The sequence below is a fragment of the Microcaecilia unicolor genome, chromosome 4 (genome assembly GCF_901765095.1).
Source record: "Microcaecilia unicolor chromosome 4, aMicUni1.1, whole genome shotgun sequence".
NCBI classification, from domain to species: domain Eukaryota; kingdom Metazoa; phylum Chordata; class Amphibia; order Gymnophiona; family Siphonopidae; genus Microcaecilia; species Microcaecilia unicolor.
The window spans coordinates 88,841,311-88,864,015 of NC_044034.1; the positions used below are offsets into that span (position 1 = coordinate 88,841,311).

The following is a 22,705-nucleotide window of genomic DNA, read 5'->3' on the forward strand; positions in this document are numbered from 1 at the left end:
CTCTTAGTGGCAATTTCTCTTAGAACTTCACAACCCTCTGATTACCCCAGTACTAGTGCTATTTAGAGATGGAGTCAGATTAAGGTCACTTTAGCCTTCTTGAGGGGTTCTAGACCCCCCTAAATTATTTACACTGGTCCTGTTTTTCTTACAACCAAGGCACAAAAAGGTGGCCGAAATGACCAGGTGACCACCGGAGAGAATCGAGGATCACCTCTCCTTACTCCCCCCAGTGGTCACTAACCCCCTCCCACCCTAAAAAAAAATTTTTTTAAATATTTTGTGCTAGCCTCTATGCCAGCCTCAAATGTCATACTCGGGTCCATCGCAGCAGTATGCAGGTCCCTGGAGCAGTTTTTGTGGGTGCAGTGCATTTCAGGCAGGCGGACCCAGTCCCATCCCCTCTACCTGTTACACTTGTGGTGGTAAATGTGAGACCTCCAAAACCCACCACAAACCCACTGTACCCACATCTAGGTGCCCCCCTTCCCCCTTAGGGCTATGGTAGTGGTGTACAGTTGTGGGTAGTGGGTTTTGGGGAGCTCAGCACACAAGGTAAGGGAGCTATGTACCTGAGAGCAATTTATGAAGTCCACTGCAGTGCCCCCTAGGGTGCCCGGCTGATGTCCTGGCATGTCAGGGGGACCAGTGCACTATGAATGCTGGCTCCTCCCATGACCAAAGGGCTTGCATTTGGTCATTTCTGAGACGGGCGTCCTTGGTTTCCATTATCGCCGAAAATCAGAAATGACCAAGTCTAGGGACGACCATCTCTAAGGACGACCTAAATTTCAAGATTTGGGCATCCCCGACTGTATTATCGAAACGAAAGATGGACGTCCATCTTGTTTCGATAATACGGGTTTCCCCGCCCCTCCACCGGGATGTTTTGTGAGGACATCCTCAGCAAAACTTGGGCGTCCCTTTCGATTATGCCCCTCCACGGCTCCCTACTCTGATCTTCTTTGCTCTTTTTCATACCTGCTGACCAGTTTCACGTATCTGTTTCTAGTTTATTGCTCTTGTACCATGGAAGCGATTTGAGATTATAGTAGAATAAATGGAATATCAAGTTAGGTATCAGATTTAGGGTCGATGACCTTATTAGAACATTAAAACAACTCCCACTGGTGGTGTGCCATGCTTATTTCAGAGAATGCCATGTTCGAACTCTGATCTGAGCGTGTTTTTCACCCGCATAAGCTTACTATGCTGGATGTATGAATTCTCCTCTCTGTGCTAAATGTGGTGCAGAAGACAGTTCTTTGTCTCATGCTTATTGGACATGTACTCAATAAAATAAAAGTTTTGGCACCAGTTGCTGACATTTTTGGGGAACATTCTTCACATGTCTTTAGTACCTTCCCACAAGGTTTATTATTCGGGTTTCTCTAAAGGGGTGTGGGTTTGTCTAAAGGGGGCCATTTTCTTTTACATAACGCTAGTGTTGTGGGGAAAAATGTATTCTGCAGAACTGGATATCTGATCACCCACCGTCCTTTTGAGAATGGTGCAACGCGTTCCATGCTTTAAAGCTATGGGAGGCTTGTGATGCTTACCTTACCTTTAAGCATAAAAAATAGTTTTGGTTAATACAGAAGCCCTATATACAAAATCTCTGTGTGTGTGCAGTCTTGTCCTTAATGATTTACAACTATGATTACAGGCATTTTCAAGGACACTTCTGGTGTGGGACCATCCTGGGAGGGAAGGAAGGTTGGGCTGGTGTGAAAGGTGGGCTGGCAAAGCGAGGTGTTTGGTAGTGGGGAGCCATAAGAGTCAGAGCTTTTTACTTCCTCTATTGTATTGTTTCACACCTTAGATGTTTTGTCTTTGATGGAACCCCATTTTGTTCATTTGTTGTTCTTTTGTAACATAACTTTTATAGTTCAACAATTTTTTATTGATGGAAAACAAGGAATTCACAAATGGCTAAAAAAGTACAAACCAGTATGAAAAGAAGAACTCGTAATACAGCTTTGCAAACCATCAAGATCAATTTAGTTTAACCCCGCGTACCCCCCTACCCCCTACCCAAAGCAGAATACAACCAAAAAACCATAGTACTACCAAACTTCACCCTCTCCCCTCTTCAAAAAAGCAAAGACATAATGAGCCCGCTCAATCCCCCCTCCCATCCCCCCTAACAGCAAGCCCCCTACAAGACTTAAACGCTCCAGTCCCAATTACTACCCAATTATGTACACCCCCCCCCCCCACACACACTTGTAACATAAAACTTTTAATAAAAAGACTTTACACTAAAAGGAAAAACAAGTGTTTCAGGTCCTGGCATTCACACACACATCACCACTAATTATCCAAGCTCACTTTAGCCACTGAACGCAAGAAACAGTAACCTCTAGCCGCCGTGTTAATCTTACCCTTCCACAAAGATCCGCAGCAGCACATCGATTAGAAAGAAGATGGAAATGGTCAACGAAATGGCTTCAATGGTCCTGCCAACTTCCTTACTTTTGTCAGTCAAGGACAGGTCCACAATCACAAGGATAATATCCACAAATATGAGCACAACCCCAAAACATCTGCAAGGAAAGCAATAGTCACAGATGTTAAGGAGCAAATTTCAAATACCCATGCAGTATGCAGGTACTTTTACCATGCCTATTTGCGGTTAATATTAGACAAGAATATACCCAGGCAGTTCCTGTTTGAAAATTAATTAGCGTAAAGCACGCACGCTGCAAAGGTGCATAATACTGCACCTACTATTTCTGCAGGTGGTAGAATGGGGGAAGGGGGACACAAGAGAACATATGTATGTAACCCTGGTCTCTCCATACAGGTCGGGCACCAGCTGGCTCTTTACAGGTCAGCACCCGAGACCAGGACCACAAAAAACAACAAATTCTTAAGTCACTTCTGACTCACTGAGCTGGGCGCAGGCCAGGGCCAGATAAAATCCAGAAGCCATAGGGTGTTAAGCTGGGCCTTTACTCTTTACTCTCTTTATTCACTTTTCTTTGTTAGTCCGGGAGTAAATAAATTTCACTCTCATGCACAGAAACCACTCAAATCCAGGTTTTATAATCCAAACGCAAACTTTACTTAAACTCCGCAACAGGCAGTTTATTCAGACTTCATATACAGTGGGGGAAATAAGTATTTGATCCCTTGCTGATTTTGTAAGTTTGCCCACTGACAAAGACATGAGCAGCCCATAATTGAAGGGTAGGTTATTGGTAACAGTGAGAGATAGCACATCACAAATTAAATCCGGAAAATCACATTGTGGAAAGTATATGAATTTATTTGCATTCTGCAGAGGGAAATAAGTATTTGATCCCCCACCAACCAGTAAGAGATCTGGCCCCTACAGACCAGGTAGATGCTCCAAATCAACTCGTTACCTGCATGACAGACAGCTGTCGGCAATGGTCACCTGTATGAAAGACACCTGTCCACAGACTCAGTGAATCAGTCAGACTCTAACCTCTACAAAATGGCCAAGAGCAAGGAGCTGTCTAAGGATGTCAGGGACAAGATCATACACCTGCACAAGGCTGGAATGGGCTACAAAACCATCAGTAAGACGCTGGGCGAGAAGGAGACAACTGTTGGTGCCATAGTAAGAAAATGGAAGAAGTACAAAATGACTGTCAATCGACAAAGATCTGGGGCTCCACGCAAAATCTCACCTCGTGGGGTATCCTTGATCATGAGGAAGGTTAGAAATCAGCCTACAACTACAAGGGGGGAACTTGTCAATGATCTCAAGGCAGCTGGGACCACTGTCACCACGAAAACCATTGGTAACACATTACGACATAACGGATTGCAATCCTGCAGTGCCCGCAAGGTCCCCCTGCTCCGGAAGGCACATGTGACGGCCCGTCTGAAGTTTGCCAGTGAACACCTGGATGATGCCGAGAGTGATTGGGAGAAGGTGCTGTGGTCAGATGAGACAAAAATTGAGCTCTTTGGCATGAACTCAACTCGCCGTGTTTGGAGGAAGAGAAATGCTGCCTATGACCCAAAGAACACCGTCCCCACTGTCAAGCATGGAGGTGGAAATGTTATGTTTTGGGGGTGTTTCTCTGCTAAGGGCACAGGACTACTTCACCGCATCAATGGGAGAATGGATGGGGCCATGTACCGTACAATTCTGAGTGACAACCTCCTTCCCTCCGCCAGGGCCTTAAAAATGGGTCGTGGCTGGGTCTTCCAGCACGACAATGACCCAAAACATACAGCCAAGGCAACAAAGGAGTGGCTCAGGAAGAAGCACATTAGGGTCATGGAGTGGCCTAGCCAGTCACCAGACCTTAATCCCATTGAAAACTTATGGAGGGAGCTGAAGCTGCGAGTTGCCAAGCGACAGCCCAGAACTCTTAATGATTTAGAGATGATCTGCAAAGAGGAGTGGACCAAAATTCCTCCTGACATGTGTGCAAACCTCATCATCAACTACAGAAGACGTCTGACCGCTGTGCTTGCCAACAAGGGTTTTGCCACCAAGTATTAGGTCTTGTTTGCCAGAGGGATTAAATACTTATTTCCCTCTGCAGAATGCAAATAAATTCATATACTTTCCACAATGTGATTTTCCGGATTTAATTTGTGATGTGCTATCTCTCACTGTTACCAATAACCTACCCTTCAATTATGGGCTGCTCATGTCTTTGTCAGTGGGCAAACTTACAAAATCAGCAAGGGATCAAATACTTATTTCCCCCACTGTACATTCTAGAGGCAAACAGTTCTTTAGGTATCCAACATGTCAATTTGTATCCAAAATTTGTATCCAAAATGAGGTTAAATGCCATTTCAAGACTTTGGTGTAAATTTCAATGATCTTTGTAACTCCAATGGAATGAGGAAACAAATAGGCAGGCAACTCATAAGATCCAGCATGGAGTAAAAAAAGAAGCAAATTGCAAAAAACTTTCATAAAAAGTTGAATTTATTCACCACAAAATCTTAAACGTATGAGCCTATCACAGCCACATTTTGCCCTCCTAACGGGCTGTGTCAAGGGCTATATACCAACTAAGTGGTGCAGTCTAAACAATTCTACCTACTGGACTTAAAACAGCTTCTCTTGAGAAACAGCAGCAGCAATTCGTGGTAAATCCTTAAATTTGCCCCTTAACATGGTAAATTGATGTTGCTGTTTCTCAAGACAGAAGCTCTTTAAGTCCAATAGGTTCAGGGCCGGTCTTAAGTAGGAGCAACCTGTGCGGCCGCACAGGGCCTCGCACTCCCAGGGGCCCCGCACTGATTAGAGACCTGTTTTTCCCTCTCTTTTTCCTCTCCCCTGGCAGATCAAGTACCAATCCCTTCCCTCCCCCTTAATCCAATGCCTCCCTCCCCCATCCACAAAAACCTGATTTTTTTTTTTTTTTTTTAACTGGTGGTGCCAGCAGTGGTAACAGGAACAAGCTGTCTGGACTGACCCGATCCTTCCTTCTGCAGCGTCCCGCCCACACGTAAAAGGAAGTTACAGCAAAGGGGTGGGATACTACAGAACAAAGGACCTGGTTGGCCCAGACAGCTTTCTGTTTTGGGCAGGGCGGGGTGCAAGCCATGCGGCAGAAAGAAGGCTCTTAGGTCTTCGCAGGCAACCTGTTTGAATTGCTGCTGCTGTTAGGACCTCAAAGACAAGTTAAAGGTAGGATGGGGGTGGGGTAGGGGTTGAGAATGAGGGAGAGATGTGGGACCACGGCCAGGGAAAGCGATGGTGAACTGGAGAGAGTTGAAGGGAGGGAGAGGTTGAGGTAAAGATGTCGTACTGGGGGTAATTCAACCAGTTCCTTGAATACGTGTGATGAGAGGTAATCGCATGTCAGGGCAGCCAAAAGAAACCTTCCAACTGCCCCCTTTTTTTTAATAGTCCCAAATGTACTTAAATCTCTTAACTGGTTTCAGTTCACCACCTAACACTAAGCTATTTCAGACAGGGGTGGAAATTTTTAAAATGTAGGTTGGTGCCCATTAAAAGTTCTTAAGCAGGACACTTTCCATGGCTTTTATTTTTTCCCCCTCTATTTCTTACTTCTGATTAATTATATAAGAACACAATTTCATAATGGGTCAGGTGAAAAGTCCATTAAGCCCAACATCCTAGCTGTCGCAGTGGTTAGTCTGGGCCACAGTTATCCACCAGGATCCCAGAAAGTAGATCCATTCCGTGTTGCTCATACCCAGGGTTCTCAGGGGAGATGAGTGAGAAGAGGATGATGAGTAAAAAGGGTAGAAGTGAGTCATTGGGGGTGGGGCTAGGCAGGGGGTAGGGCACGGTTGGGCTAGGGGCAGGGCTAGGCAAGGGGCTGGGGGGCCCCACCAAACTGGTCTGCACAGGGCCCCACAATTGCTAAGACCGACCCTGAGTAGGTGGAACTGTTTAGACTATACCACTGGGTTGGTATATCAAGCCCCTGGATGCAGCCCTTTAGGTGGGCGAAACACGGCCATGTCGGGCTCTTACATTTAAGATTTTGTGGTGGAATAAATTCAACTTTTTATGAAAGGTTTTTTGGCGATTTGCTTCTTTTTGGTTTTTTTTTTAACTCAATGCTGAATCCTATGGTATGTACATATTTACAACTCCTCCAGTCCATTATCCACCCTTTTTGGGTGAACAATCTAAGGCTGTGCCTGCAGCACTGGTACAGCAAGCGATCTTCTCTATGGGTCAGACCTCCCAATCTGCCCACTTTCTTTCAAAGGTGCACTGCTATGGGCTACTCCCTTTGGCTCTGAGCAGGCTCCTTCCCTGTTCCTGCTCCTAGGATGGGTTCCCCTGCTTCCCACCTAGAGCACTCCTCCACTTCAGTTAATGCTTTTACTGGCACAAACCTCCACTTAGCTCAGTCATAATTCACTGAACCCATCCAGGACATCCCCTCTCCACACGGGTCCTGCTGGGGTAGAGGCAACAAAAGACCATGTGCTCTCCCCAACAACAATATTTATTAATTCCAAACTCCTCTCCTACTGTCATTCAATAACCAGAAACATTTCCCTCAGCACTTTCCTACAAACACTCCCCTTAGGGCTGAGCTTCACATTTTTAGCTCACTCCCTCTTCCCAGTGACTCTGAAGAAGGGTTTCTCATCAGGTCTATTAATCAGGGCGTAGCCAGATCTCGGCAGGAGGGGGGGTCTAGTGCCCGAGGTGGGAGGGCGCATTTTAGCCCTCCTCCCCCAGCTGCCAACCCTCCCCTGCCACTTTTGACCCCCCCCCCCCCCCCCGCCAGGTACCTTTGCTACATACAGGATGTGCATGCAGGATGTCAGGAGTCAGGACTCACAGAAACAGATCAGCAAACGCGCCGGAGACCTGGTGGCGGGGGAGGGTCAGCGGCGGGGGGGAGGGGGGTCGAAAGTAGAGGGGGCCAGGGCTAATCTGTGGGGGCCCATGCCCCCGTGGCCCCACCTAGCTATGCCCCTGCTAGAAATCTCCATTATAATGAGGCAGCGGTGTACTGAGGGCGGGCCGGTGGTGGCGGTCCACCCCGTGTGCGTGCTGCAGGGGGGGGGATGCAGGGTGCAGCCATGCGGTTGTCAGCTCTCTTTGATGTTACTTCCTGTTCTGGGGCAGAAGGAACAGGGCACTGGCGGAGCCAACAGCAGCGCGGCTGCTCCCAGCACCCCAGGAGGTAAGAGCAATACACCTGGGGAGGGGGTTCGAGGTGATGCACCAGGTGGGGGTGCGCAGCGGTGATCTGCCCCAGGTGGCAGCCGACCAAGGAACACTACTGTAATGGGGGATTACGTGAATAAGACTGACTATTAGAAATTATTAGGAAAGGAATGGAAAACTCATGAACTCATGGGCAAATGCATTCCAACTAAAACTTAACTCAGAAAAAACACACTGTCTCATCCTCTCATCTCAATACAACACGAATAAACCCACCAACATAACCACCCCAGACTACACCCTCCTGATCTCAGACAGCCTGAAAATTCTCGGAGTCAAAATCGACCAAAACCTCACGCTAAAGAGCCAAGTGAAAGCTACAACAAAGAAAATGTTCCACTCAACGTGGAAGCTCAAATGATTGAAACCTTTTTTCCCCAGGGAAATATTTCGCAACTTGGTGCAATCCATGGTACTAAGCCACCTAGACTATTGCAATGGAATCTATGTGGGGTGCAAAGAACAAGTTATTTAAAAACTCCAAACTGCTCAAAACACAGCAGCCAGGCTTATATTTGGAAAAGCAAGATTCGAAAGCGCCAAACCCCTACGAGAAAAACTGCACTGGCTCCCAATCAAAGAACGTATTGCATTCAAAATCTGCACCCTGGTTCATAAAATCATCTACGGCGACGCACCGGGATACATGACAGACCTCATAGAACTACCAACCAGAAATACAACAAGATCAACACGAACATATCTAAATCTCCACTTCCCAAGCTGCAAAGGCCTCAAATACAAATCAACCTATGCATCCAGCTTCTCCTATATAAGCACACAACTATGGAACGCACTACCAAATGCCGTGAAAGCAACAAATGACCACCTAAACTTCCGGAAACTACTAAAAACTAACCTGTTCAAAAAGGCATACCCTAACGATCCAACTTAAATGTCTTAACTCTGCAACATAACGTAACCAAAGCTCGTGCAGGACATAACTTAACTCTTCCTCCTTACGATTACCCAATGTGTCAGTCACACATGAACTCTACTCTGCCACAACATCACTCTGTATTTGTTCATACCGATATTGGCGATTGCCTTTATGGTAACATGTAAGCCACATTGAGCCTGCATATAGGTGGGAAAATGTGGGATACAAATGTAACAAACAAATAAATAAATAAATAAAACTGAGAATATATCATAATGCCTCTGTATCACTCCATGGGGCAACCGCACCTCAAATATGGTGGCATCTCAAAAAAAAGATATAGTGGAATTGGAAAAGGTACAGAGATGGTAAAGTGATAACAGGGATGGGACAACTTCCCTATGAGGAAAGGTTAGAGACTAGGGCTCTTCAGCTTGGAGAAGAGACGGCTGAGGGGAGATATGATAGAGGTTTATAAAATACTGAGTGGACTGGAATGGGTAGATGTGAATCGCTTGTTTACACTTCCCAAAAGTACTAGGACTAGGGGGCACACAATGAACCTACTAAGTAAGTTTAAGACAAACTAGAAAAAAAATATTTCTTCACTCAACATGTAATTAAACTCTGAAAGTCATGGCCAGAGAATGTGGTTAAAGCAGTTAGCTTAGTGGGGTTTAAAAAAAGGTTTGGATAATTTCCTAAAAGAAGAGTCCACAAGCCATTATTAAGATAGACTTCGGAAAATCCACTGCTTATTTCTTTTTTTTGTCATATTTTTATTGAAGGTTTTTCAAAACATACAACATAAAAGAACACACAAAATCAAACAAACAATATTAAACACACCATGGCAAATAAGCAGAAATATAAGAGCAGAACAACATTACCATCGTTCCATGACAATACCTATAGGCAAAGGCATAAGGTCAATTGGTGCTATAAGATTCCTGACAAAATAAGTCTAAGCGAGCCCAAGTCTTTAAGACAGACTTAGCTCTATGATACTTATGGCCAAGGAGGGCTTCTTATTTTCTGATCACACAGACGTAACTCCACCATTCATTATAATTTAGATTCGATGCTTGAACGCAAAACCGAGAGGCAGGAAAATCTTCTCATTGATTTACAAAAGAGAGCCACGGAAGTGGATTTTCTGAAAAAAGAGGTTGAAGACCTACATAATAGGCTACGAAGGAACTCTATTCATCTGCTTGGCTTACCGGAAGGCTTGGAAGGTCTAAATTTGAGCGCCTTCCTAGATACTTTTTTGCCGAAACTACTGGACCTTACTGCTGAGCAACGGTTTGAAATTGAACAGGCCAACAGAACGCCATCTTTCAAACGGTCAAACCAAATGGCAACACTTATGTTCTTATGAGTTGCACTCGGTGGCCTGTAAAAGGAAATCTGTTATCCAATATTTGCTTCCCACAAAAGGCTTTACCTCCTAAAAACAGGCCTAAAAAGAATAAACTAATAGAACACACTGGAAATAGTGTAGTCCTCAGGGATCTAATGCCCATTTTGCACAGGTCATCTAGATAGGAATTGGGGTATTCAGTTTGGGATATTCTCAGTTCCAAGTATTTTACAAAAGGCTAAGCTGAACATGGAGACTTTTATAAAATATATATAAGGATGTATAGTATGTACTCGCAGAAGCATTGAATTCATAAACCTACATATCCTAAAAAAAAAAGAGAGAGAGAAGTATCACATGGGCGTTTAAATGCACATATAGGAGGAAGCAATTAAGGAACAGAGGAAAACAACTCTTTGGAATGCTGGACACCACTGATGTTAGCATAATTGCCCCATGTCAAATAAGTGGGTAGCTGACAACACTATTTACCATCTGGAAGTAAAATAGTATGTCTGTGTGCTATTTAACTGTAGAAAATTTACCACACAATTCAGTAACCCACAGTATCTCAGTACTATGAATTACTGAATCCCCATAGTAAATTTCTATGCGTTGTTGCAACCAGAACATTACTCATTCCTGGCTGCAGCAATGCAAAGACAGAGGGCTCCAATTTGGGTTGATGATTTGGAAAAAATACCCCCTATATACCCCATTCCATGTTTAAAATTAAGAGGGCTCTCCCAAACCCAGTCCCCAATCTATTTTTTTCAAAATCAACAGCCCCCACATGTACCCCAACCACTCCCCTGTGCACCTACCATGTGGTCTAGTGGAGCACAATGTGGACGGGAGCACTCTCTCATCACTCCTGTCCCTAGTGAAGCTATCTTCCAAAATGGCACTACCTACACTGTAGTAAACAAACTGCAGTAAATTTAAAACGAATCGGAGAAAATTTTTCTTCACTCAACGTGTAATTAAACTCTGGAATTCGTTGTCAGAGAATGTGGTAAAGGCAGTTAGCTTAGCGGAGTTTAAAAAAGGTTTGGACGGCTTCCTGAAGGAAAAGTCCATAGACCGTTATTAAATGGACTTGGGGAAAATCCACTATTTCTGGGACAAGCAGTATAAAATGTTTTGTACTTTTTGGGATCTTGCCAGGTATTTGTGATCTGGATTGGCCACTGTTGGAAACAGGATGCTGGGCTTGATGGACCTTTGGTCTTTCCCAGTATGGCAATACTTATGTATTTATGTACACCCTAATGCTAGTACTGCGGACCTTTTGAGAGTGGACAAAGGTGGTAATTTTATAAAGCTTTTTCTATGGTAATAGCTGCTGGAAGGGGCCTTTAGATTGTAAGCTCCTTTGAGCAGGGACTATCCTTATTTGTAAAACTATACAGCGCTGCGTAACCCTAGTAGCGCTTTAGAAAAGTTAAGTAGTAGTAGTATTATTATATTGTGTGACTGCCAATGTGGATAAAAAGTAGATATATGCATCCCCAAGGACATTGCTTGGGCAGACTACAGGTAGAGCTGGGACATACACACGTATTTTATAAAATGCACAGGTACACACAGATTACATGCACATGTCTACACCTTCTGTAGAGCAGGTGTTCATGCAGGCGTTGGCATTTATGCCCTACTGGGGCTGGATCCGGCAGCCCGTTTTATAAAGGCACATACATGTTTACATTGTCTTTATAAACTAGGTGTTCTGTTCTAAAATAACCCCATAAACGCAAACAGTATTTCATTTTATTTCATTCTCCTCTTGGGTGGAAGAGTGAATTAAAATCATTAAAAAAAATCCTTACATACCTGAATCCAAATGATGTCACAAATGGAGCAATCTTTTTCTTAATGTTACTGTTAAAAAGAAATTGGAAACATGACTTATTTCAAATGCATTTGAACGTTACTAACAAGCATCCTGATGTAGCAAAAAAAATAAATAAATAAATAAATCTCACAGTTAAAGTAGAAGTTGATTATATATATGTATTTTGAAAGAATCTAAAGTTTGTTCATCCATGAGATACAGCCTATTTCCTGCCTTATGTTCTGCTAGTAGCAGCAGTTCAACCCCACAGAGAAATGCCCTGCCATTCATCCTCCACACAGAGAGGTCACAAGCACTAGTTCAACCCTACAGAGAAATGTTCTGCCATTCATCCTGCATATCAAGGTCACGAGCACCAGTTCACCCCCCACACAAAGGGGTCACAAGCACCAGTTCAACCCCATAGACAAATGCCCTGCCAATCACCCTGCACAGCAAGGTCATGAGCACCAGTTCAACCTCACAGCAGGGCCGCCGAGAGACTAGGCCGGGCCCGGGGCAAGGGCGCCCCCCGTCGCTGCCACCCCATCGCTCCCCCCGCTGCTGCCGCCCCTGTTGTTACCCCCATGGCTGCCGCCCTCTGTCTCTCCCCCCGACGCTGCCGCCCCCTGTTGCTCCCCCCACCGCTGCCACCCTCTGTCGCTCCCCCCGCCGCTGCAGTCCCCATCTCACCTGCCTGCCTCCTTGGCTCCAGGCCCCCTGAATTCGAAGCAGCAGTCGCAGATCTCCTCTCTTCTGGCCTTCCCTCCTTGTGTCCCACCCTTGTCTGATGTAACTTCCGGTTTCCGCGAGGGCGGGACACAGAGAGGGAAGGCCAGAAGAGAGGAGATCTGTGACTGCCACTTCGAATGCAGGGGGCCCGGAGCCAAGGAGAAAGGCGGGTGAGACCGGGGACTGCAGCGCCACCAGCCTGACCCCGGCACCAGGCCCCCCTTGGAGGCCCAGGCCCGGGGAATTTTATCCCCCCTGCCCCCCCCCCCCCCCCCCTCTCGGCGGCCCTGCCTCACAGAGAAATGATCTGCCATTCACCCTCTACACAGAGAGGTCACGAGCATTCAATCCCACAGAGAAATGCTCTGCCATTCACCCTGTACATATAACTCAGGAGCACCAGGTCAGCTCAGCCCACTCCTGAACAGAGAAACCCTGCCATTCACCCTGCACATTACTCACTTGACCCAGGTGGATGGCTCCTCAGTGTCAGTTTTCCCATCCTCCATCTGCACTGTTGACTCTTCCTTTTTACTAACTCTGTAGAGAGAAAAAGCCAAAAGAGATCACATGCACTGTACACTTCCTAGAAACAGAGCATACATCAGCTGCAGAAGATGTAAGAAAATCAAGGGGCCTATTTATGAAAGCGTGGTAGGGCTACCGCACGGGTACTGCATGGCAAAACATCACTACCACTGGGCACGCCCAGGCACCCTGCGGTAGTTCTGCTTTTGCCACGCACCGTTTCCCGTGCTAGAAAATCATTTTTATTTTCTAGCGTGGGGGTCAGGGATTAGGCATGCCTAGCAGTAATCAGGCAGCACAGCACATTGCCTGATTACCACACAGGTAACGTGTGAACCCTTACCGCCTTAAAAAACAGGTGGCGGTAAAGGCTCAGGCAGAAAAAGACGCATGCTCATTTGGAAATTAGCGTCTGGCCATTAATGGTAGAAATAGAAATTTGGCCATTTTAGAGCTGTGCTAAGTGGCTGGATGGAGTGCTTGGGAAAGCCACTCGTTAAAACTACCGCCGGTCACTTTTTAGCATGGCTTAGTAAAGAGGATCCCAAAGCCTGCTCTCTCACCACCGATAAACATCAGTTAGGGTCTACATTATCCACTATTATCTGTATATACAGCATAGAGTAGTGTTCTGAGGTACAAAGATCCAACAATTCCATTGGAACCCAGTGGTGTGTCCAAAAAAAAATGCATACAAGTGGGACAAGAAACACAGCAGTCACTTGAACCAGAAGACTGAAAATTGCTTTCCACTTGAGCACAATATGAAGAGAAAATATGAGGGGGAAGAAAGACTGAGCGACCAAAATGATAAAGGGGATAGAACTCCTCTCATTTGAGGAAAGGCTAAAGAGGTTAGGGCTCTTCAGCTTGGAAAAGAGATGGATGAGGGGAGATATGATTAAGGTCTAAAAAATCCTGAGTGGTGTAGAACGAGTGGAGTAAATCGGTTTTTTACTTGTTCCAAAAGTACAAAGACTAGGGGACACTCGAGGAAGTTACATGGAAATACTTCCAAAACAAATAGGAGGAAATATTTTTTCACTCAATGAATAGTTAAGCTCTGGAACTCTTTTCCGGAGGATGTGGTAACAGCGTTTAGCGTGTCTGGGTTTAAAAAAGGTTTGGAAAAATTCCTGGAGGAAAAGTCCATAGTCTGCTATTGAGACAGACACTGGAAGCAACTTTCCCTGGGATTGGTAGTATGGAGTGTTGCCACAATTTGGGTTTCTGCCAGGTACTTGTGACCTGGCTTGGCCACTGTTTGGAAAACGGGATAGTGGGCTAGATGGACCACTGGTCTGACCCAGTATGGCTACTCTTATGTTCTTATGAGAGATGGGGAATATATGATGGCAAGATCAAACACATAGGAAAATGTATAAATCAATGTACGGAGCATACAGAAGCAGAGTGATAGACCAGCTGATAAGGTTTTAGACGCGAGATGTCAAGTAGCAGTAGGAAAATGTAGTCACTGAAAAGGAATAAATTATTTAATGCACATCACAGACTGTTGTGAACAAAGTGAGATCAATGACAGACCGGGCAAGATTTATGTATAAGCTACAAAAACTATAGCTTAAATCCTCACACTTCACTATGAAAAAAATTTAATGCATTTATAAATAAGGAAAGTTACAGATAAATAAATAAATAAATAAAACAGCCAACAACAATCGATTATAAAAACAAATTCTAGTGGTCATGGTGGCCATTTTCACTGAGGCACCACAAGAGGCAGGAGCGAATAGGGTTCAGCTCCTGCCCCAAGGACCACTAAACCACCAGGGCCAGTAAGTAGGCCAAAGTGGGCCATCTGAGGCTCTTTGGGGGGGGGGGGGGGTCCAGTAATGAGCTTCAGGATCACAGCCGATATACATAAGTATCTTATGTGGGTCCTGAATAAATATTGGCCAGGACCCACATATGTTTCAACAACCAGTAGAAGTCCAGTCACGCACTTAATATGCGGGGCTAATTTAATCAATGATGCACGGTAAAATTATAGAATGAGGAAAAAAGAGAGTGTGCACTCTTTCACAATAGCAAGCTCAAGGGGGTGTACATATGAGTGGAGGATGGGCAGGGCTGTCACCCACGTAACTTACATAATACTGATATCAATGATATCAGTTTAACCTTAGCTGAAAAGGTCACCAGCCGAACCACTCGTATTTTCCAAGAAGGTGCCAGTTGAAGAGGGTGATGGAGGACAACTCCTTGGGAGGTAATTATTACTGGTCTCCTGGGTGGAGAGTGGTGAAAGTCTAAGGACTCTCTAGTAGGGGCACAACCTTGGGGTGCTCTGGGACCCGCAGTCCCCAACTTGGGAATCCTATCAACCGGGGCCCTCAGTTGGGGATTTACCTTCCCATTGAAATCAATGAGAACTTAAAAACTTCATTTCAACTCTGAAGGTAAAGTTTCAGCAATAAAATACTGCACTAATCTTAAGCACAGTTTGCTAAATCAAAATAAATTCCATATGCAACTCAGTAGAACGCATTTTAGTGTTTTGCACTCATGGTGCACACAATTCACATTAAAATCGGAAGTAAACCACCATGCTGAGATGAGCACAGTTAAATACAATCAAGGCGCAATGGCTGCTGTTTCTCAGAAATGCTATCAGTGCAGTTTTCTTCCTACTTATTCTCCTATACAATGTCCTCTACGGCAGCTTTTCCCAAACTCTGCCAGCTCAGGGCAAATCTACATCAACAAGAACGCTGTGCAGGATACTAACCTCTGCAGAACAGGCAGTGTGGACATGAGAGAGGATTCAAATAGCTAAAAAATAAATTTACATGTTGAGGAAGAACTGAAAACTACTACTATTACTACTACTTAACATTTCTAGAGCGCTACTAGGGTTACGCAGCGCTGTACAGTTTAACAAAAGGACAGTCCCTGCTCAAAAGAGCTTACAATCTAATAGGCGAAATGTCAAGTGTCAAGTGGGGGCAGTCTAGATTTCCTGAATAGAGGTATGGTGGTTAGGTGCCGAAGGCGACATTGAAGAGGTGGGCTTTGAGCAAGGATTTGAAGATGGGCAGGGAGGGGGCCTGGCGTATGGGCTCAGGGAGTTTATTCCAGGCATGGGGTGAGGCGAGGCAAAAAGGGCGGAGCCTGGAGTTGGCGGTGGTGGAGAAGGGTACTGAAAGGAGGGATTTGTCTTGAGAGCGGAGGTTACAGGTAGGAACGTAAGGGGAGATGAGGGTAGAGAGGCAAGGAGGGGCTGCAGATCGAGTGCATTTGTAGGTTAATAGGAGAAGCTTGAAATGTATGCAGTACCTGATCGGAAGCCAGTGAAGTGACTTGAGGAGAGGGGTGATATGAGTATATCGGTCCAGGCGGAAGATAAGATGTGTGGCAGAGTTCTGAACGGACTGAAGGGGGGATAGATGGCAAAGTGGAAGGCCAGTGAGGAGTAGGTTGCAGTAGTCAAGGCGAGAGGTAATGAGAGAGTGGATGAGAGTTCGGGTGGTGTGCTCAGAAAGGAAAGGGCGAATTTTGCTAATGTTATAGAGGAAGCGACAGGTCTTGGCAATCTGCTGGATATGCGCAGAGAAGGAGAGGGAGGAGTCGAAGATGACTCCAAGGTTGCAGGCAGATGAGACGGGAATGATGAGGGTGTTGTCAACTGAGATAGAGAGTGGAGGGAGAGGAGAAGTGGGTTTGGGAGGGAAGACAATAAGCTCGGTCTTGGCCATGTTCAGTTTCAAGTGGCGGTTGGACATCCAGGCAGCAATGTCAGATAAGCAGGCCGATATTTTGGTCTGGGTTTCTGCATCAGAGCCTGAAGGACTAAAAGTAGGATGGGGTGTCATGCACTATGGGGTAATTTTATAAAAGCTTTTTTGCACATAATGATGCTATAATGTTTATTTTAGAAACCCTATTTGCATTTTGGATGTGCATATTGCATGCACTTCTAAATTAGAGAGTTGCACGGGAATGGAGTTAGTGGGAATCCTGTGGAGATCACCTCCATGTCCATGGGACTCCCACAGGAATGAATGGAGGCCCTGAGGGGATGGACGCGGGGTTCCAGCGGAAGTGTAGTGCCAGGCCAGCCTACCTATCCTTTCCTTGCGTTTCTAAGCTAGCTTAGCAATTATAATAGCACTAAAAAAAATTAATGGATGTGGTCGATAGTATTGAAATCCCCATAAGCACTGAGAGGGAAAGTTATCAACATGGACTACTGTTAAGATGGGTTATTTTACAACAAGTCGGGTTATTTTTGTACAGGAGATGGATGGGAATGGAGGAGAGTCCAGTGGGGACAGGTGGGGATGGGTGAAATGTCTGTCTCCATGCAACTCTCTATTCTAAATCCTGATTGTAGAAAGTCAGGATATGTGCGTCCAAAATGCAAATGTGTACATACAGTGAAAGAGTGTGGTCTGAGCATGTTTTGGGTGGGACTAGGGCACGGCAACAAGATACACATATATTCTACATTTAATTTTATTTTTGTTACATTTGTACCCCACGCTTTCCCCACTCACGGCAGGCTCAATGTGGCTTACATATTATATACAGGTACTTATTTGTACCTGGGGCAATGGAGGGTTAAGTGACTTGCCCAGAGTCACAAGGAGCTGCCTGTGCCTGAGGTGGGAATTAAACTCAGTTCCATAGTTCGCCAGGACCAAAGTCCACCACCCTAACCACTAGGTCACTCCTTAAGAAGGGAAAGGCACATTTTGGACTAGATTCAGTAAATGGTGCCCAAATTTGGGCGCCGAAAAAAAATGCGCGCTCAGCACTATTCTGTAAACGATGCTCTGAGTTGGGTGCAGTTCATATAATGGCTTGTGGCACCAGGATTTACACCAACTGAAACCTGGTGTGAAACCTCATGCGTACGCTAGGTGCGGATCCCTCAAATTCTATATAATACTACGTGCATCTTTAGTGAATGCTCCTGACCAGCCCATGGCCACACCCCCTTTTCAGCTGCACGCTATAAAATTTGCACGTGTATCTTTTTTTAAATTTTTTATTTTTGTTACATTTGTTCCCTGCGCTTTCCCACTCATAGCAGGTTCAATGTGGCTTACATATTACATACAGGTACTTATTTGTACCCGGGGCAATGGAGGGTTAAGTGACTTGCCCAGAGTCACAAGGAGCTGCCTGTGCCTGCAGTGGGAATTGAACCCAGTTCGCTAACCACTAGGCCACTCCTCCACTCTTTATAGAATAGCACTTAGCAAGATGTGTGCGCTAATCCAAATTGTTGACAATTAATACCAATTGATTGTTAGCACCCAATTAGCATTACTTGGCTTGTTACTCAATTAAATTGAACACACAAATTGGGTACGTGCCCAAATTTGCATGCGCAATTTTGAGTGCCATAAATAGAATCCAGGGGTTGATGTATGCTGACATCAACATTGGCATTTACACCCATTCCCGAGGATATCTAGGCTAGGCGAAGTTGCTCATGTTCAGTATTGGTCCCCTGGAGGAATAAGGGTTGGTAGTCTGCTTCATCCCCCCAGTGCTTTTTTTTATAGCCTCCCTCCCCGTCCCCAAAAGTGATGCAGGCACAGGATATGGGGCACTGTGACAGATTTTGAAAAGATAGATTTGTAGGTTTTCAAAATGTCTGACATATACATGTATGCGCCGGAACTTACACACATATGATCTGAAACACCAATATATATATATATAGATATATAGATATATATATATATAATGTACGTGCCGGCTTATACACATTTATGTTGCTATTTGGACCCCGTTAATATTTTAGATTTTGAAGCTTGTGAAATGAATGCTGCTACCTCATGTAACCAGCTCATTCATGTCCCTCCCTGAATGTATTTTAGAACAGAAACAGACACTAAAGTACCAGCAGAACTCGACGTACAAATTTAAATTGAGAAGTGCCATTGGGATGCTCCTTTCTAAAATGCTGCTCCACATGCATATAAATTACTCCATGAATACAAGTAAGCACAGTGACAAGAACACAAACACACTGGTACATGACTTGTGTAGGTATGCTCAGGACTGAATTTTGGTCAGAGCTGCAATTTATGTGTTAATGTAAATGTATATGGGTTCATAACAGCCCTGATTTCTGCAGGATTTGTGCTAGTATTTTATAAACACACTGAGGGAGAAGTTATCAACATGTTCTACCATTAAGATGGGGATTTTAGCACAGGGTCCCATTTTATGCAAAGAGTCCTAGTTACGAATAACCCATCCTAATGGTAGTGCACGTTGATAATTTTTCCCCATAGTTTGTTATGTGTTTTTATGAAATAGGCCCAAACTAGGAACCCGTTTGGCCTCTCCACTCAAGCAAACTTTTATAGAATTACTCTCAAATCACTTCCTGGTTACCCACTGTCCTACACGCTGCCAGTTGACTCCTACATTCTGTGACTCATGTATGCTGTTTCTAGGAAGGTGAGAGGTATGTATGTGATTACACGTGTGTTTAGAAAATAGTTCCTGACCATTTCAAGGCCACTGTTGATATATCTTGTAGCTGTCGGGTGCTAAGAGCAGAGTCCATGTGCTAGACTAGACCTGAGCTTCAGGTAGAGGTGTTTTTTTCAGTAGCAAGCTTGATAAAGTCTAAAGGTAGGCCAGCATGCTACGGCACATCAATTTGGAAAAACTGCTCTAGAAAACTGATGGGCATGTAGAGCTTTTGCTGCAGGTAAACACAGTACAAGCCTGAATATAAGCCTAGAAAGGCAGCCAAATTTCAAAGGTCCCAAATATGAGGCCAAACACTACTACTTATTTCTATAGCACTACTAGACAAACGCAGCACTGTACACTTGAACATGAAGAGACAGTCCCTGCTCGACAGAGCTTACAATCTAATTAGGACAGACAAACAGGACAAATAAGGGATAAGGGAATTACTAAGGTGGGAATGATAAAACATGGGTAGTAAACGAGTAAGGGTTAGAAGTTAAAAGCAGCTAAAAAGAAGCCTGCTCCTGTTTATTTTAGGGTCATAGGCACGTGCTGTTTCAAAGGGGCACACCCATGGCACTATGGCTGCCTCTGCTCCTCTTCTGGTTCTCTGATAAGTGTTCCCCACCCCCACCCCCACCTCATTGGGCACCAAAATCTTAAAATCAGTCTGCGACACTGCACACCAGTATTTCTGATCAGGGCTGATATTCTTAATCAATAAAGCCTTACTCTTTGCTTTATTTTAAAAACACAGCACTGTGACATCAAGTTATGATCCCTTTGGCATAAAAATAAAATCTTTGAAACAGAAAGTTACATCTTCCACAATTTTTTATGCTAAGATATCTTCTGGCCTATCTGGCCTCTCTCCTTCCTGGATTTCTCTTTAGTCCCTGCTACAGCTCAGTCCCCATAAAGCTGATACGCCACTACTCAGGACAGTCAGGAGTTAGTTGCAGGACTTGGAAGCAATCAAACCTTTGGGAAAGCAATACTTTTACACTTATTTTTCTCCATAGAATATATAGTACACTATAATGGTGTTTCTCAGGCTTGTCCTGGAGTACCCCCTCCTTGCCAGTCTGATTTCATGATATCATGAAAAGGTTGGCGGATGCCTGGAATGCCCTTCCGGTAGAGGTGAGACAAAAACAGTGACAGAATTCAAATATGCATGAGATAGCCACAAAGGATCCCTTAACAGAAAGGGGAAAGTAGCCAAAAAAAAAACCCCCAAAACTTAAACATATCAATAGCTATGAGTTAATTTGTGATGGGCAGCAATGGTGCTTAGATAGCAACTCCAGCATTGAGGCTAATTCCAGACAGACTTCTACAGTCTATGTCCCCTGTACGGCAAGACAGATCAGTATGGGCCGGTCCTAGGGTCTCTGGCGCCCCCCAGCAGACTGAGTTGACGCCCCCCCCCCCAATCTCCTTTCTCTCTTCTCCCACCCTGCCCCTGTCCAGCGATTCTCCTTCACCCCATCCCCCGCCATACCGCGCTGCCCTTGGTACTTTAAATCTTTAATTTACCTCCGTTCCAGCAGCCACGTCATTTGAAAGCCCTGCCGTCTCTAGCCTTCCTTCCCTTCGTGAGTTCGTTCAATCAGAGTCCCACCCTCGAGGAAATGACGTCAGAAGGCGGGACTGCGGAACGAACTCACAAAGGGAGGGAAGGCTAGAGACAGGGCAGGGCTTTCAAATGACGCGGCTGCTGGAACTGAGGTAAATTAAAGATTTAAAGCAAGGGCGGCGCAGTATGGCGGCGCCCTTGAAGGCAGGTGCCCCCCTGCAGTGCTTACTCCGCTTACCGGGTTTGACCGGCCCTGAGTATGGGCTGGGGTAGGTTTCAATGGCAACTCCAGTAGTTGGGGAGGAGGGCCAGGGCTGGGCAGACTTTAACAGTCCAAGCCCTGAAAAGAGCAAGGACGGATCAGGATCAAGAATGAGTATTTTATGCATATTCAGTGCAGGCGCTGTATATATCTCAGTGGGAGAGGGGAAGATATAGTGGATCCTCCTCTTCTTCTATCCCGCTGTCAGTGGGTGTACCTCAAGGATCCGTCCTAGGACCTCTCCTTTTCTCCCTTGGTGCTCTGATCTCATCCCACGGTTTTCAGTATCACCTTTACGCTGATGACTCCTAGATCTACCTCTCCACACCAGAAATCTCGGCAGAAATCCAGGCCAAGGTATCTGCCTGCCTGTTTGACATTGCTGCCTGGATGTCTCACCGCCACCTGAAGCTTAATATGTCCAAAATTGAGCTCCTTGTCTTCCCATCTAAACCAACCTCTCCCCTTCCCCCATTCTCTATTTCTGTAGATAACACACTCATTCTTCCTGTCTCATCTGCTCGTAACCTTGGGGTCATCTTCAACTCCTCCCTCTCCTTCTCTGCACATATTTAACAGATTGCTAAAACCTGTCGTTTCTTCCTCTATAATATCGCCAAAATTCGCCCTTTCCTTTCTGAGCACGCTACCAGAACCCTCATCCACACTCTCATCACCTCTCGCTTAGACTACTGCAACTTGCTTCTCACAGATCTTCCGCTCAGCCATCTCTCTCCTCTTCAATCTATTCAAAATTCTGATGCATGACTAATATTTCGCCAAAGTCACTATGCTCGTATCAGCCCTCTCCTGAAGTCACTTCACTGGTTCCCTATCCATTTCCGTATACAATTCAAGCTCCTCTTATTGACCTACAAAGTGCATTCACTCCGCAACCCCTCACTATCTCTCCACCCTCATCTCTCCCTACACTCCTTCCCAGGAACTCCGTTCACTAGGTAAATCTCTCCTAATTGCACCCTTCTCCTCCATTGCTAACTCCAGACTCCGTTCCTTTTATCTTGCCGCACCTTATGCCTGGAATAGACTTCCTGAGCCGTTACGTCAAGCTCCATCCCTGGCCGTCTTCAAATCCGGGCTAAAGGCTTACCTGTTTGATGCTGCTTTTGACTCCTAATTTGTCACTTGTTCGTAACCTTTATCTTGTCTTCCTCTCTTCAATAGTCCCTTATCCCTATGTGTTCTGTCTGTCCTACCCTTATCCCTTATTTGTCCTGTCTGTCTGTCCTGTTTTAGATTGTAAGCTCTTTTGAGCAGGGACTGTCTTTTCTTCATGTTCAATTGTGAAGCGCTGCAGAAATGATTTGTAGTTTATAGTAGTAAAGTGGAACTTGGTGAGTAAAATGTTGTAATACTAATATTGGATTGTTGGTTTGAT

General features: G+C 45.1%; 1 protein-coding gene across 2 annotated transcripts in view; it reads right to left on the minus strand.

The window, feature by feature from the left end:
- Positions 1–22,705, minus strand: part of LOC115468605 (phosphatidylinositol 3,4,5-trisphosphate 3-phosphatase TPTE2-like) — a 149,924-nt gene that overhangs the window by 70,955 nt on the left and 56,264 nt on the right. For both annotated transcript variants that reach the window (XM_030200427.1, XM_030200426.1), the window contains 3 exons: positions 12,938–13,015; positions 11,743–11,790; positions 2,385–2,546 (listed from right to left, as the gene is read on the minus strand). In XM_030200427.1, the coding sequence (XP_030056287.1) occupies positions 2,385–2,546; positions 11,743–11,790; positions 12,938–13,015 (288 nt within the window). The remainder of the gene's footprint in view (positions 1–2,384; positions 2,547–11,742; positions 11,791–12,937; positions 13,016–22,705) is intronic.